The following is a 17,012-nucleotide window of genomic DNA, read 5'->3' on the forward strand; positions in this document are numbered from 1 at the left end:
GCTCCACAACAGATACGTCCTGATAGAATTCTTTATAGCATATAGAGTCAACATATTTTTCAGATGTTAAAGATGCAGCAGTACCTTGACACCATGCCTGACCTATATTAGGAAGTTTTACCTTTGCTAAACTGTACCAGATTCTAATGCAGTCAACAACTGAATTAAATCCTCTCTGAGGAGAAACTGTAGGGTCCAAAGAGTGCAAACATAGACAAAAAGTATTCCAGCAGCAGTGTTTCCAGTTAATTGAACTGAAAGGAAGTAAGGATAGCAATTCTAGAAGAGCTTGATAGTTTGCAGTCCAGAAGCATCCTGGACCAAAGTGTAGGGGTCCTGAGTGTACTAAAAAGCCTTTTAATGGTGCTAAACAGACTCACCTCAGCCCTCCACCACGTGTCCCCTCATTGGTTCAGGAGCCCTATTTCCGCTCAGCCTTCAGTCCCTGCCTGAGCTGTGTCAGAAGAGTATAGGTCTTCCAGCTCAGCCAAGCCCATGCCTGGCCATGGACTCCATTAATCCAGATCCTGACCCATGGACTGACATCCTGGCTTGACCTCCCTGCCTTGTCCACCATAGGCCTGCCTGGCAATCGCTGGACCTGATCCTGACCCAGAGATCTGTGGTTTGCCTTCCCAGCCTGACCTTGGTCTGCCTCATCACCACAAACTTCTCTAATGATCTGGACTCTTAACTGAGCCTGGCCACCATCTCTGGGCCTGCCCTGCTTGCCTTGCCCATGTACTGTACAACGGGGCCCTAGCTGGTGACACCCTGCCCTACCAGCCATGCTACCTAGCTCCGCTCCCAGCTCCCCAGCCATTCTGGGGAGGGACGGCTGCTCCCTGACAAAGCCCCTTTCCTCCAGTAATGTGTCCCACTACTTACACGCCTCAATCATGGGCCTATACAGCTCGCTCTGAAGGTCACCCATAACCTGTTGTGTATACCATACAACACTGTAATATCAAATGATCAAATCTGAAATGTTGTGGAGACTCTGCATTCTATCCAAATGAGAAAATATGTTCAGCCACCAAAGAGTGAGCAAATAAGCAAGTCAAATCACAAATTTCTCCAAAGATATTCAATAAGAATTTTAAAGAGAATACGTCTACATCCATGTTAAAAACCCTAATTAAGCATTCCCATTTTTAAGTATTATGCGTAAAGTATTCTTGTCAGGTTTAATCTTAATGAGCCAAAAGACGCAGTATTTTGAGATACACAACAGACTGAATTCACCCTTAGTGAAAATATTTATTTTCTTGGATGGAGATTGAACAGCAGTGCATTTGGATTTTCTAACTTTAAAATTTAACTGTTTTGGAGAACTGAAACATCGAAGAGGCTGCTAGTCCTTGAGAAAATAAAAAATTACACTCTGCAGCAGCCCAAGGGTTAGGGTCAACAGTTTGGAGCACATCTTAACGATCCATGCCCTCTACGAGTTATCGGTTCAGCATAGAGTACAACCTCAGGCTGCGGTTTTTCAAAACCTTGAATGCAACGGCAGTCAAGATAGCTTACTGACAGTTTCTCTGTAGCTAAGCATTATGATTGGGGGTGTCACTTTAACTTAATGAACTTCAATGATTAATGTGTTAGGGATAAACCTTAAGGACATTCTCATCTGTAGGACTACCACGGTTGGGAACAAAGGCAAAGCCCTATATTTTGACTGCCAAAACACAACACAGACTCCTTTTTTATTTCAGCTGAAGCCTGGTTGAAGACTAGCACAAAAAAAGTAATTTGTTTCTTCACAGGTAATCCATGCTCTAAAATAAATGTAGAATGTATATTCAGACAGTATGCCTCAAAAATCCATATTAAGTGCCTAGGTGTGTACAGCAAATTATTTCCATTTATCCTAGAGGAGAACTGTGTTCTGGCAGGGAGGTTAAGAGCCAGGAATTTATGAGATTCAATCCCATTTCCAGGCATGTTCTAAGGTAAGCCATTTGATGCTTCTGTCTCTACTTCCCTTTTGGGAAAATGACGATAAAAGAGAAATCGAACATGTTACAGATTTTACATAATTAGTATTGAAAAAAATGCCTTTGGAGGGGAAAGGTTCTAAATAAATGCTAATATTAAATACACCAAAGGTCAGTGTAATCAGAAGAAATAAAACAGCATTTTACTAATTTAACAGTATAGAGAGAATTCCCTTTTGATTAATCCAATTTTCACTGGGTGATCATAGGTCATTACTCAATCTCAGTGTTTTAGTACCAACGCCAATGCCAACATTATAAGCGAAGTTCCATAACTTAACTTACATCAATAACTATCTGCAGGTTTTACGTAGGAAAGTACAGCCTCTAAAATGAGGAAACAATACAGCTCTTTACAGATACTACTTAGAGTCATCATATGCAAAGTACATATACAAATTATTAGTGAATTACAATGAAATTGTGAAAACAAGAAAGGTTTGTTGCCAATCACATACCCGCCTTTAATATAGTCAAGGAATGAAACTTCTGTTTCAATTAGGAAGGAAAGCAATGTTACCTGAAAGCAAATAAAAGAGAGTCAGACATGAATTGCCACTTCCCAGTTGAACAAGTAGAGACATAAGCACAATGTTTTAGGAGATCTATCCTTAACACGTATTTTCCTACAGTATTAGGGAAAATAGAAGATTAAAAAAAAAATGAAACCATTTCAATAGGCAGTTCTTGAAAGGGAAGAGACAAATTGGGAAGTGTACAACAACTGGGTTTTTTTGTGGTTTTTTTTTTTTTAGCAAAAGGTAAGGGATGGAAGACTGTATTCCAGGGCAGGTTACTACACGTATGTCTTCTGATCACTGTACACTACATCTACACATGAATATTAGAGGCTAGATGATAATGCATCTATTCTGTAAGTACTTCAACACTGTTTAAAGAACTCAGTTACAATTATTTGTGTCATTTCTCATCTCACATTAAAAGTAGTATTGATGCAAGCCCAAATCTAGTCAATCATACACATATATGAAATACATAAAAAAAATTAAAGTGGAATATATAAAAAATGCAGAGAAGAAATTTCTAAAGGTGTTACTAGCATTTCCAGCACTTGAGTCACAGAAGTATAAACTCAAGTGGAAAAGATCCAGCATTTAATTTCTTCATACACCGCACAACATTTATGAAGCAAAGAATTCAATCCAAATTATTTTCATTTTATTTACAAAGTGACACAAAACTCTCACAACATAAGTGCATCAGGCAGTCAGTGAAAACTGCTTAAGTAACTACTCAAAGCAAATTCACTGATAATGATACAATGAATAAAAAGGGGATGGAAGTTTGTCACAAAATTTGATTTGCCTCCAACTACAGCAAAATATAAAAACTTAAAATATTCCTATGTTGTAAACTTGGACTCAGAATGAGATTACAGTTAGAAATTCTATCTTCTATCCTACTTCCTTTGTCACAGGTTCTCTGTGATTCTTAGTGATTTGCAAAATTTAAAACCATCAAATTACCCTTCTAGTTGAGACCAGAAGACCAGAACAAAGTTCTACCAGACTATCAGTAGCATAGTCTTGCATATAAGACTGAAATTTCTATGCATTTTCCCACTGGACATAGCCATTTCAATGGTTCATCTGTTATTACAGCTGGTCATCTTGTTCCTAATTAGTTTAAGCAAATGTTTTCAGTGAATCTGATTTTAAAAGGTAAAAAACCCTAACAGACAACACCCTTCCAAAGTGGCCAGAGTGTTTACTTCCATACAGACAATGCTACCAATGTTCCAAGTTTTACACAGTGAATATTAAATTTCACTACTTTGCTTTGTTCGAAACTAATAATGTATTCTGAAACATTTCTGCTTAGTGTGTAGTTTGTCTGTCTGAATTTAAAATGACCCCTTAAGTAATAACGAATTGAGATGGTTACATTGGTACATAGTCCTTAAAAGCAGCAGTGAGATAGCAGTCAATGACCTATATCCATTTTACTTAAAGTTTTCCAGAAGCCAGCTTCCTATTAGTGAGAATGATGGCCTTGGTGCCTGGTTTGAAAATTTAGAAATCTGTGGGATAAAGAATATCTTGGGTGACTGACAGGGACAAGAAAAACAAAACTGCAGGCAAACACATTGGAAAGTGACAATTTGGAGAAGCATATGGGAAGCCTAAAGGACTAATAGAAGTAGGGGCAAACAGGGGCAAAGAGGACTTGATAAAGAAAAGAAATTAGAAAACCAACAGCAGAGAACACCAGTAGAGAAGGAAGTAAAATATGTTCTTTCAAATGTGAACAGATACATGTGAAGGTGCTAAAATATTTAAAACCAAAATCAACAGGAAAATTGAACATGTAAATGCATTTTTTGCTCTTCTGTACCCTAAGCCAGATTTCATCCCTACAATTTTGAGTACACTTACTTTAAGTATTGATTTAAAATAATCACTTTTTGTAAGTTTCTGACTCACTAATTTAGCATAACAGAACTTTATTTTAGCATGCTAAATTGTAGTAAAAGTAATATGTTAGCAAAAAATAAATTATTTAATGAATCAGCTCTTGTATGGTAAATTTTCATGGACAAGCTGCTTCTGCCTTTTTTTTACAATTTAAAGCAGAGGTACAAAATTTTCCTACTGATGAACAGACTTATACAAGAATGTGAGAATGACAAAACATTCCTTCAAGGCTACAGTTCAGAGTGAAAGTGGCCCTACTGACTTCAGCGGAACTGTTCATGTAGAAAAAATCACATGCTGTATGTGTTTTCAAAAAATGTATCTTACATCTGATTAGGTTTCCAATATACAATTCTTCAAAATTTATCTTCATTTTTTTGTAAATGATGTTTTGAACATCATGGATGCCAGAACATGGAAGCTGAGAAAGTGCTGAATGGAATTATTTGCATGGCTAGCAAATGGTTTGTAAAACAGAATATGGAATATGAAAAAATAGGACATTGAAGTCTCATCCCAAACTATACTAACAGACCTTTCAACATAAATTTACAAAAACCTGTTGGTAATAAAAAATGTTGACTCTTTTTGGTTTAGCCATGATGAGCATACTAGCTTTTACTGATGCTAGCTCAGCAATTAAATTTAAAAAGAAAATTGACTTTTAAAAGTGCAGATATGTTTCAGATAAAAATTAATAGTGTTCAGTCCAATAATTTCAAGAATTTGACTGAAATTTTGGTATAACTAATTTTGGAAATCATTGGCAACTTAGCACACTTGGACACGTATTTTTTCAGACCCTTCAAATTGAAAAAATAAATGCTGTATAACAGTAATTAATTTATTGTTGTGGCCTTCACAGAAGGTTCTGTTCTAATCCTGTTAAATTACAAGTCAACTACACTGTTTCAAGAGAAAAGAATCCAGTAACATAAAATACATTTACTTACTGTTCCAGAATTAACATACTTTTTCTTTTTTCCTTTTTTCTTTGGATTTATTACCTAGAAACACAGATACAAATATTAAAGCAGTATGATTTATGATTTAACATAAAGATAAGTATTAAGATACTTTCAATGCAGAAAGTAGTCTACTTTCAGTGGATTCTAAATTTATTCAGCATACTATTTACTTATGCACCTCAATGCTGGGATATATGCATATTTGAAAACCAGTGAATTTATCTTCATGATACCTGCTAGGTAAGCCAGTGCTGTTATTCACATTTGACAAATAGGGGACTGGGGCAAGAGAGGTGAGAGTGTTCATTGAATCTGAGTGCTCAGTGAAACACTTCTTCAAATTTTCACAAGATTCTGCATTTTTCTGCACTCCTGATTCCAGTGTTTCAGTGTACCGAGTCACCACTTCTTCATCTCACAATGCACCTCTTCACATTCCCGTTAATCTGTTTCCATCTTCTCCTCAGTATTATCTGAGAAAAATGAGAGCTGTTCTACTCCTAGTTTCTTTCTGTATTTGGTGCAATGACAGGATCTGTCTGACAGGAATAGCAATTGCAGGGACAGATCATACTGTGCCAGAATAGAAACTAGTCAGTAATTTCATGAAAATGGCACAGACCACCACCTGACTGGCCTACAGGAGTTGTGGGAGCTCAATGCACTCCCCATACACAAGAATCTTCATGGAACTAGACTACAAAGCATTAACAGTTTTCTTGAATGTCTTGAACCCACATCTATAAAATTTCTCACTGTAGCCACCAATAAAAATTGTTTCCCTTCTGAATATCTACGCATTCAAAGGCAAGTCTCAGTCAGTTTTATGACATACACATTAAAACATACTCCTGCTTTTTTCAAAATCGCACACGGAACGTACTAGATGATCTTTTAGGTCCCTTCCACCCCAAACCATTCTATGATTCTATGAATTGGAAGCAAAACATTATTTTATTAATTAGGTCTACCAACTATCTCTTATATAACTAGGAAACTCAAATCCTTGTGGCTTACTGCCAAGTTTTACTGTAAACTACTGACTGATGTTCTATGAATGACAAGGAATGAAAACATTCCCAACTGAAATCTTAGTCACTTAACTGCTATAAAATATTTAAAGAATTTTGCCTGAAAATGGGAAAAATAGTAATATATGGCTTCCAAAAATTCTCTCCCCCAAACAAAATGAAATTACTTTTAAAGACCATATTCCTTGCACGACACAGAACAGCTGTGAAATGTAAGGAAGAAAGAGATAACTATCATTTGAGGTCTTCCCAAACAGGCTAAACAAGAGTGACTCTTTCTTTCCCTCCAGTATGTCACAGTTATCCGGCAAGTATTCTTCAAAGCTTTTACTGCCTGACACATACATAAGCACTTTAACGCTTAAAAAAAACCCCAAATAACCCCTGTTCCTCCTATTAACAGTGTCTTGACTGGTGAGCAATGGATTAAATCTGTGTAATGGTGGTTTATAAACAATGCAGTAATTCTTGTTGAACCAGAATCTTAGCCAGAAAGTGGATCCTGCTGACAATTGCCCAGAAGAGGAAGATGAAGGAGGTAACAGACTGCCTGCCTGCCCTGTGGCCCTTCATTTGCAGCTCTCCAGAATCCAGTGGTCAGGCCTGAGTTAGCAGCATATTTCTTGCCAGCAGTCATTAAATGCCAAAAAGGAGATTCATCTGAACTTTCTGCTTCAGGTAATTTGACAATTGGCTTCTTAGGAGTTGCTAGGAAATGCACTAGAGATTAGAGAGAAATATCATGGGAAACAAGGCATCTACCTGGGATCAAAGATGAATTCAATCACAGCTTGTCTCTCTCCTATAATTCCAGGTACTATAATTATTATAATATTTCTGTGTTTTCTTCTCAAATTTCAGGTAACTTTATAAATAAAACATTTTTTAGCCTCTGAAAGTCCTACACCCCTGCAGTAACCTAGGAAGCTACATGAACACTTACCTATTAAAAAAAGGTCAGTTGAAAAAAGCTTGCTATAGCAACATTTCAAATCTGAAAATATGGGACACCCACTCAAACAAAAATTTCTCTACCTGCCTTGGGTCAGCTTGTAAATGCAAAACAATTAAAAAAGAATTTGTCCAGTCTCTTTAGTTCTGATATTGCACAGACTGATCAAGTAGAAGCAGTACCAAAGATGAGATGCTCACGAAATGTATGCTACTGCTGGGAGTAAAATATTGATACTATATTTAAGAAACTGCAAAACGACTTAAGATGTTATGACAGAATATTCCTGGTAGGGTAGGAATCATGTCAGTGATACAACAGGAGAGGACATTTTCACTGCACACAGTAATCTGTGCTGTGACACTATCCATAGGAAACTGCTGTAAATTACAGTAACTCTGGGGTTGATCTTGGATCTAAATAAGAAAAAAACCCCATGGCTTTCAGTTATCTTTGTCCTGCTTTGCACAACAGCACCTTTGCTCATCTTCAAAATAAAAGTGCAGCACAGAGGCGGAGCACCCTCCTTCCCTACCTTGCATTAATGCTTGCCTAAACCATCATATTTGTGATCACCTATATTAGGAATATAAAATTTTACAAAATACTGAAGTTTAATGGCAGTAGTCCAAGACCAATTAAAGGATAGCTTGAGGAATAACAAAGATCTGCACACCATACAGAAAAAAACCCAGGCTATAGCCACATAGGCTTGTCTTCTCAGTATTAGCAAGAGTATCCTTCCATGAGGAAGAAAAAACACATTTCAGTTCTGAGAGACATGGTGCATGCAAACTGCATGATGCTGGAACTCATGGTGCAAGTACAAAACCTGACCTAAATCCTTCAAAAATCATACCTAAAACATGGAAGAAGGTCTTAAGTATTTATTCTGAGGGACGCAAGAGGTCCTGAAATTAAACTGTCTACCAGGATAACCATGACTAATTAGCTGGATTTGTCTTACATCTGAATCACCCTTGGGAGAAGCAGAACTGAAAGAAGTTCTGATCATGGGATTAAGATTGCGTCAATGAAGATCTTGCAGACAGGCTGGTCAGGAGTTTCACCAATCTGGACACATTTTTATGTTTAAATTCAGGAAGAGGCTCTCCTACTAGAATGGACAAAGAGCGAATAGACCCGCAGTCCTCAAGACGGCTAGTCATGGAACCATCCCAAAAGCAACTACAGCCGATATGAATCCACAAGTCACCAGGTGGCATCACATAGCAGAAGTGCCTGTATTACCTGCAGTATAATTTGAAGGCAAATTAGCTGCTAATTTGAAAGAGGAGATGCTCATACTGACAAGACTATGTTAAAGGGAGATTTGGTAGAAAAAGCTATTCTTTTTTTTCGGATGGCACACATAAGCATTGTTGATGTTGGAGAGCCGTAGATATTACTTTCCTCTGGGAAAGGTGGGGAGGGAGGGATAAGATCAAAATCTTGGCTTCTGGTAACACTGGAGATCAAGCATAGAGTCACTAAAGAAATACCAAGAAAAATATCTCACACAATGTCCCAGGTAGAAGCTGGGAAGGAGCTCCAGAATATGAGAAAGAAGAAATACTTCTAGGGACTTCCAAAACAACAGGGAAAAAAAAAATGTTAAGTGCCTTATTTTTTCTTCAGTTCCTATACTTGGTCTGCATTATATAAGACAAGGGTTGAAACTGCTGATGCAGTAAGAGGACCCATTTTATGTTACCAGAACTTCTAGAGAGTGGGAAGGCTCTGTGTACGATGACATTTTCCAGGAGAGGGCTGCTTTTAACTAGAATAATCCTGCTGGTAATCAGACCTAGGAATGGGCATTTGTACTGTGGTGAGATGACAGCAATCTATTGCATGAGGATAAGAGTCAAGGTCTAACCCAGAAGAGCAAGGCTCCAAGAACCAAGGCAAAATGACAGCAATTTCTAGTAGGACGCACAGTCACCTTCCCTATCTTTCCCTTAGACACTTTGGCAGATGCTGTATTTTCCTGGTTTATGTTCATTACGCAACTGATACAAACATCTTGTAACTTCATTAGAGAGGAGACTATAGCCTCTTCAATGTTAAAGAAAGGAAAACACAACTAAACTCAAAACTGGACCATTCCTGTGTTTAATACTATTTATAAACTCTGAAAGGGACAAAAGATCTCATATTTTATAATCAGTTTATTTTTATAAAGGATCTGTCAAAGAGTTATCAGACAGATAACTGGAAATCGTAAAAAAAAAAAGCACACCAAAAAAGTCTACCTGTAACACACAGTCCTTTGGGTTCATGACTCCATGATCTGAAGCACTGAATATGAACTTCATATTTGGACTCTTCTAAGGTTCCTCTATTCCCAGTAAATAAACACCTTAGGACAACAAATACAGCACAGACTGTACCTTGCCTGAACAGTAGTTTTCTTGTGCTGTATGAATGCTCATATCCAGAAATGAAAGACAGCAAAAATGAGAACAGAATTGACTGAGAAAGACAACAAAATAGTGAAGTTAAAAATAAAACAAAGGCGGCTCTTTGTGAATCTCAGTAAGTGAGGCTATGAAAGACCTACAGATCCAAACCTACAGATCCAGCACTTTACTGTAGAGAAACTGAAAGTATCTGGCACAACCCATACACTTTGTCTATGAGCATGAATGAGATGGAGGGTGCTAAAGAGCTTCAACATGAATGACTGGACATATGCATACCTATGTGAAAATGCAATAGCATGTATTTTCACACAGGGGAATTACAGGTCCCTGGAACACACGCATTATTTCCATGTGAAAATTGCCACTCTTGAGCCCTTGCAGGGAGTATCTCTTTATGGTAACGCTGCTCTAATTAAGTAGACCACCTGTTCCCAAACACCACCACCACATCAGTATCACAAGACAGCTGTGGGGTTTTGTGCAAATGCATCAAGAATGCCTATCATCAGAATGGTGAATTAGATGCTTAGGTACTGTTGTGTACCTAAGCACTAGGCTACTGCTGGGTGAAAAAGGAATGGTAAAAGGAAACACAGGGCAATCAGGCAACTAGATTTGTTGCCTATTACTCGTATCACCTAAATTAGGGATAATATTTCCTGGCTTTTGTACACACAGACATAAACACACACACAGGGAAAAAAAAAAAAAAAAAAAAAAAAAAAAAAAGAGGTGGAACTTGAAACGCTCCACATTGTTTTACCATGGGAAAGAAACCAATTCCTTTTACGGGAATTCTAGAAGTCAGCTCCAAGTACATGACGCAATACAGTGCAGACACTTGACACAGACCTACACAGACCTACTTGACACAGTGCACTTGACATACAAGCCAGTATGTGTACACAGCATTGTGTAGGTAGGCCTCCTACCTCTGGTACTAAAAAGAGAATAACCATGTTATATCAGCACCAGAGCGGATCATTAGACTAAGATAATCTAGGCAGAACTTAGTAGCTCAGATGCAGCACAACTCTAACTCACCTGTACTGCTTCTAGCTGGGGAGCACATTCACAGTATTTGAAGTTACAGTACTACACACTGTCACCTACTGAAGATAAAGCTGAAGTGATCTAAGTTATGCATAAAAATAATGGGGACTCAAAACTGAAAATGAAATTTCTTGGATCTATAAAAATATAAGCTGCAGTTTAACACTGCAGAATGTAACGTATTTCCTTAGGAATAGTCTGCAAGTTGACACTTCTTCTCAGTGACAAAATACATTTTTAATCTTTTCCTCCTATTGCCTCTCTTTATTTAACACATTCTGAAATTTCATGATACATTTGTCATTCCAGAATGAGATTCTTCTGGGATATTAATTTTAAAATGCAGTTTTAATGCAGGAGTCTTAATGCTTAGACTTTTTTTTTTTTGCAGTCAATTTTTTGCACCCAAATCTGGGATAATTTTTAAAGGGACCTTTCCAAAAAAGAAAAAAAAAAGCCAAAAATTAGTCCCTTTATGACACTTCAAGTTTGTGAATCTCAATTTTTGTTTGCACAAACTCAATGATTGCTTCTGAGAACAAATTACAGCATATTTTGAAGATTCAGTAAAGTTTGATGTTGGGAAAAAAAGGTTTATGTTTTTCCAAATCCCAATAATCTCAGACTAAATTAAGAAAGAAGTCTTAAACTAGGGATTTATTAGATCTGAAATAAACAAGCCTGCACAATTTTGGCCACAGGACCCTGTGGAGAAAAGAGAAAGAGAAAGAAGACTAAGAGGGAATGTGGATGTAGTCTGCATTCACCTACAATACACGATAAGGTCTTGCCACAGTCAGAAATCATCTAACGATATAAAACTCTATAATTGAATTGACAATTCAGATGTATGAATCCTAAACTGGAAATAAGATGCAAATTTTTAAGCAAAGATTGTAACTGACCATATGAAAAACCCTACCAATAAGTAAGCTAAATTCTTGGTCACTTGTAAGCCCTGCATCAAAACTCTAAAGATTCTGATGTCCGCACTTAAGATCAAAGGCATGTGACTCTGCATCTGATGTAGGAATCACCAGATATTCTTTGGATAGGAGAAAATAGCATACAACACATGTAACAATTGGCAAAAGGAGAAATAAATGACAAATTGTTCATACACAAATGGGTGTAAGCCAGTATTTGCTCCAAGTTATGTCATACCAACCCAGCTGCCTGAAGTGCTCTTCTTGTCCTATCACAGCCCAGTGTGCATACACATGCACACATACCTACTTGGCTTTAAATCTTTTTATGAAGCAACACTTTCAGATTCTCTGTTCTTTATAAAAGGAAGAATATGAAATAATTACAAAGTTTAATTTTGACAAGCACTGTACAGATTTGACCAGTTTGCCATGAAAACATTGGAAGTGTTCTCATTTATTTCCTGAAAGTGAGTAAATACTCACAATACTTACCTCATACACGTTGAATTGAGATTGTCCCCTCGACAACTCTCTGTAACTTGTTGTGAATTCTCCAATGAAATCATGGCTGTACAAAAAAAAGTTTTCAAATCAAATGTACAGCATTTAGTAATTTAAACATGTATTACATTTATTTATGAAAAAGAGAACACAGTCAATATGAACTGACACCTAAGAAAGGAGCAATGGCAAAAGATATAATTTGCTTAAAAATCTTTATTTCTCCCTCTGATATGTGTTGACTCTATTAGTAATAAAAATTCAGAGATGAAAAGTATTAGCTTCAATCTTTCTGATGGCTTCTGCTTAACTTAGCTGCACAATGAGGACTAGGTTGTAAATTAGTGATCTGACCCTAATGTAAGCTTACAGAATCTGAAAAACCAGAGTGGGCTATCAAAGACTATCGCCATTTTCTCACTGGATGACCACTGGCACCACAGACTCTGAACTGTGTGCGAGACTACGTGAGAGAAAGGGAGGTATTAAGAGTGTGAAATGAGTGACTTAAACCAGAAAACACCAGCCCTACCAATTTGTGTAATGTGATATTGAACCGTACTTTTAAGGTTCTGTGTCTGTCTTTTAAGCTGCTGTGTCTTCCCATCTGGGAGGAGAAAAGCAATCCACTGAGGCTGCTCAGCTCATAGTATTAGACACCATTGGAAAGTAGATCTTAACCTAACACTAAAGCAGTGGTTATCAAGCTTCTCCTTTCTAAATTCTATTCCTGCTCCAAGAATACATTCAACACTCCTGTGCTGTTACCCACATTTTGAAAACTGCTTTGTCAACTCTTAACCAGGGGATGGCATGCTGCCAAGGAGCCACTGTGAGCAGGGTGGCCAGAGGGAGTGTAGTGGATAAGCATCACTGAGAAAGGTGGCTGGGGTCAGGGAGCTGGGACACAGAAACCACAGGGCTGCCAGAAGTGACTGAACTGCAGGTTTGTATCTCAGATGGGTACCTGGAATGGAAGCGACTGCAGGGGTGAATGCCTAACAGCTGGCTACAAAACTCCCAGCAGTCACAAGACCTGTTCCCATTCTCCACTCTTCCCAGCTGAACTTTCCTCACTGCTGCTCCAACTTCCATTCCCTTCCCCCTGCCCCATCTCCCTCTGTTTTCACAGTTGTTTCCTAACAAGGCATTGTATTTCCTCTACGCTCTGCCTCCACATCTAATGAGCTATGAAACTAACTTTTTTACCTTCTGTCCAATGGTAAATTAGAATAGAAAGTCAAAGTTTTATGACTTTGTTACTTGTAAAATTTGTTTTTAAGAAATACAGCATGCTTCTAATTAAGCTATAAATATTAAAAACAAATTTAAATAACTCTGTTGCAAGAAGAGGAAAAATGGAAACAATCCATAGCAACATGAAATTTCTTTCTTGATTTATTCATAATGAAATGAAATGAAAAAAACAAACCCCAAATACAAATCTCACTTCCTGAAATGAGCATGAATTCACAAAATATGTAAACCAAACAATTAAAAGGTTCAGTCATCATGCTAATGCACATGAAATAAGCAAAGCATCCTGTAAGAAAGCTTGAGAAATACTATGTGGTGAAGACATTCCTGATTACTCAGATTCAGAAGGGACCACCTCTCATGAAACACTCTTCCTCCAGTTTGGAGATCAGGAAATTGCTTCTGAGACAGACAGACTAAGACTTTTCTTAAGAAACTTATTTTGGAGGTATCATCTCCTTTTATTAAATGCTCTCCAGACTGCAATGACTGTTTAACCAGGGGAACAGAGGAAGCCATCCATACAGGCTATGGAACTTGAATTCTATATGGGCTGTAGCACATAAGGTGTATTTAACCTTGGGTAACCATGGCACTGGAGAAAAATGTACCTTGGTTAAAGAGGAACCTTTCCCCTTCATAACAGTTCTTACCTTAAATTTTCAAGTCAACTTGTATATTTCAAAGGCAGAAATTCAAACAATAGCTCAATGACTACCTACAAACCTGCCATAGCAAACAGAGGAAACACAAAGCAATTCCAGACAGGGCTGTCTGGGGAAAAAAAAATCTGTTCTGCTTAAAAGTAATTGTTTCTTTACTTCTAAGAAACACTGTGGCATATACACAGACTGACAAGAACTGAGCTAGAAATATATAATTCCTCTGATTAATCATGTTAAAAAGGTATGGGCACATATAAGCAGTCTCAGAATTCTCTGCACTTAAAAGATCATCAGCCTGGATCTTAACACTCAATATTCAGATGGATGTACGCCCCTCCACTAGGCTGCCTCTGAAAGATGAGTGCCTGTCAGACAACATTTGCTTTTGCCAGAAGTATAACTCATTAAGAAAAACAAGGCACCGATCCCTCCCACTATTCATGATCACACTTCACCAAATGGATCTCCTTATTAGTCTCTGGATTAAGAATCCAAAGAAGTTATTCTCTTTGCCGTCCTAACACCAAATATTCCTAGACTTAAAGACTTTTGTCCATGAGTGGCATATCAGAACACTGAATCAGAGACTCTTAGCACATAAAATAATCGCTTGAACTCCATCTCCCTAAATCTTCCACTTTTGGCATTATGCTTTGAAGTGCTGAAAATCACTTTCAGAATTGTATTAACTTTGATTTTTTTAATGATCTAAAGGAAAAAAAAACATGGAAGAAAGGACAATCATCACCAGAAATATGTCAATGAGTAAGGGGAAAAGTGCAATAATTTAAAAATCAACTATCTAGCTGGAGAAGGAAGATGAAGATGGAGGACAAGAAATAAGGTGAGAGAGCCTAGAATCCGAGATTTACAATCTCTCCTGCAGTGTTTAGATTCTCAGATGAATGTTTTGGTGGCACCAGGTTAGCATGATAATATTTTCAGTTTTAAAATTAAGAAGAAAACCATATCTGTGTAACAGATCATAAACATCAATACTGTGAAACGGCTTTTGCACCATGTATGCTAAGACAATTTCTCTGAAATTAGTGAAAAAGCCTTCAGAGAGAAATAAAAACATCAGAGTATTGCTGATATGAAGTTGCACATCATCTTATTTTTTTCTTCTGTAAGACCTGTCTGCTAGTACTTCATTGATAAGGACACTCAACAAAAATAAAAAAGTCACTCTATTTCACAGAAGTAGGCTTGTCCAAAGCAACAAAACCAACTTTTGTGACTTCTTATAGCATCAAATATTTTGGGGTTTGGCACAACTCTTAGAAGCAATAAAAGGTATCAGTTAGAACAAGTGGTTCACATTTTGACAATTTTTGTGCAAAACCTGGTTTGAGACAAAGAAATATTTAATAATTAATGGTGGTGTTACAAAGGTCCTGTATTACTTTTAGTCAAGAAATTTTAAGTGATGTTTGAAAATAAATGAGAGCTAAGAATATACAATTACTCTTAACAATGTAGTTCACGAACGTGACAGTAAGAAACTCAACTCAAAGCACCCTGGAGCTGTTTTTTCAAAGCACAGATAACACAGAATGAGGAAAAAGGAAAAAAACCCCTCTAAGTCAAGACTCAAGAAGTCAGAGTCAAGTCAAGATTCAGAAATCAAGTATATGCAGAGTAACGTTGCCTTACTGATTGCAGAATAACCTGCAATATTTAGTGTAACTTGCTTTGCTATCTAGCAGGCTCTCTGATGATCTTTGAAAGGTTGTTCCTGCCCAGTCTGCACATCTCTGGAGCAGGTTCAGCACAGTCAGGTGATCAGCTAGTGTAACAACTGCTTATAAACAAAGGGTCCATCAAAAATGGAAATTAATATAAACTGAGTAACAGCAGCATTGTACAAAAAATTGAGACTAATTCTTGAACGGGATTCACTTCAGATATATTTGGCAATATCAAAGGCAAATTAGGCACTTCAGTTCTTGCTACAATCACTAGTAAGTCATAGGCACCACCAACTGGCAATTTATTCCAGTTAGGATGGATTCAATCAGACCATTTTCCCCTGTAAGCTACTGAAGTAGCTTAAATGATTAGTTCAATCTAGTTGTCTGATTTTTACATTGTCTGAAGTTACATGAGATGAGCACTGTCCCATCTTTCTGAGGAATTTAACATGTAAGATGTCAGTGTTCTGTCTGCTTCTAAATTCAAAAAAGGTAGAAAGCAAAAGGCAAAAAAATCATACTGTTAGAATAAAAAGGAATATATGTAAATAGTATCCTTCACTTTTTGTTTTTTAGATATTAATTTTATAGGTATTCAGAGGGGGATGTGAGCAAAAGCAGATTATCTTTAGAACTGTTTGGGAGAGTGTAGAGGCTAATGATTGCCTGAATTCCACAGTATGTTGAAGATTTCACTCTGAATTGCAGCTACACAATATTATTTGTCAGATTTCTTCTTTGTTTTAATCATACCTCAGTTTCAGATTTTGGATGAAATGGGACAGCACATGGGGTTTGATACCTTAATAAAATATAATCTTTATTTTTTATTAACTTGGCAATATAATTTAATTTTTCATTATTAATTATTTTAAAAAAATATTGTCGTTTATACACAGAAGTGTAAATATATCACATTTTTAAGGATTTGGAAAATCTAAGTGAGGAACAGAAGATGTTAACAAACATTCATCATTACAGTGATGCAGTTATTTTTTGCTAATATGGCTTTGTTAATTTAAATCCTTGTATTTTTAATTGCCAGAATATGTTATTTTGTCTCTCCAGGGAATGCCTAATCAAGAAGGATGAATTTGCACT

The 17,012-nt window shown here is 37.0% G+C and overlaps 1 protein-coding gene across 2 annotated transcripts in view; it reads right to left on the reverse strand.

The window, feature by feature from the left end:
- CPNE8 (copine 8) overlaps positions 1-17,012 on the reverse strand; it is a 116,427-nt gene that overhangs the window by 26,727 nt on the left and 72,688 nt on the right. For both annotated transcript variants that reach the window (XM_052790319.1, XM_052790321.1), the window contains 3 exons: positions 12,287-12,362; positions 5,389-5,442; positions 2,459-2,520 (listed from right to left, as the gene is read on the reverse strand). In XM_052790319.1, the coding sequence (XP_052646279.1) occupies positions 2,459-2,520; positions 5,389-5,442; positions 12,287-12,362 (192 nt within the window). The remainder of the gene's footprint in view (positions 1-2,458; positions 2,521-5,388; positions 5,443-12,286; positions 12,363-17,012) is intronic.

This window comes from Harpia harpyja, chromosome 6 (assembly GCF_026419915.1).
Source record: "Harpia harpyja isolate bHarHar1 chromosome 6, bHarHar1 primary haplotype, whole genome shotgun sequence".
Taxonomy (NCBI): domain Eukaryota; kingdom Metazoa; phylum Chordata; class Aves; order Accipitriformes; family Accipitridae; genus Harpia; species Harpia harpyja.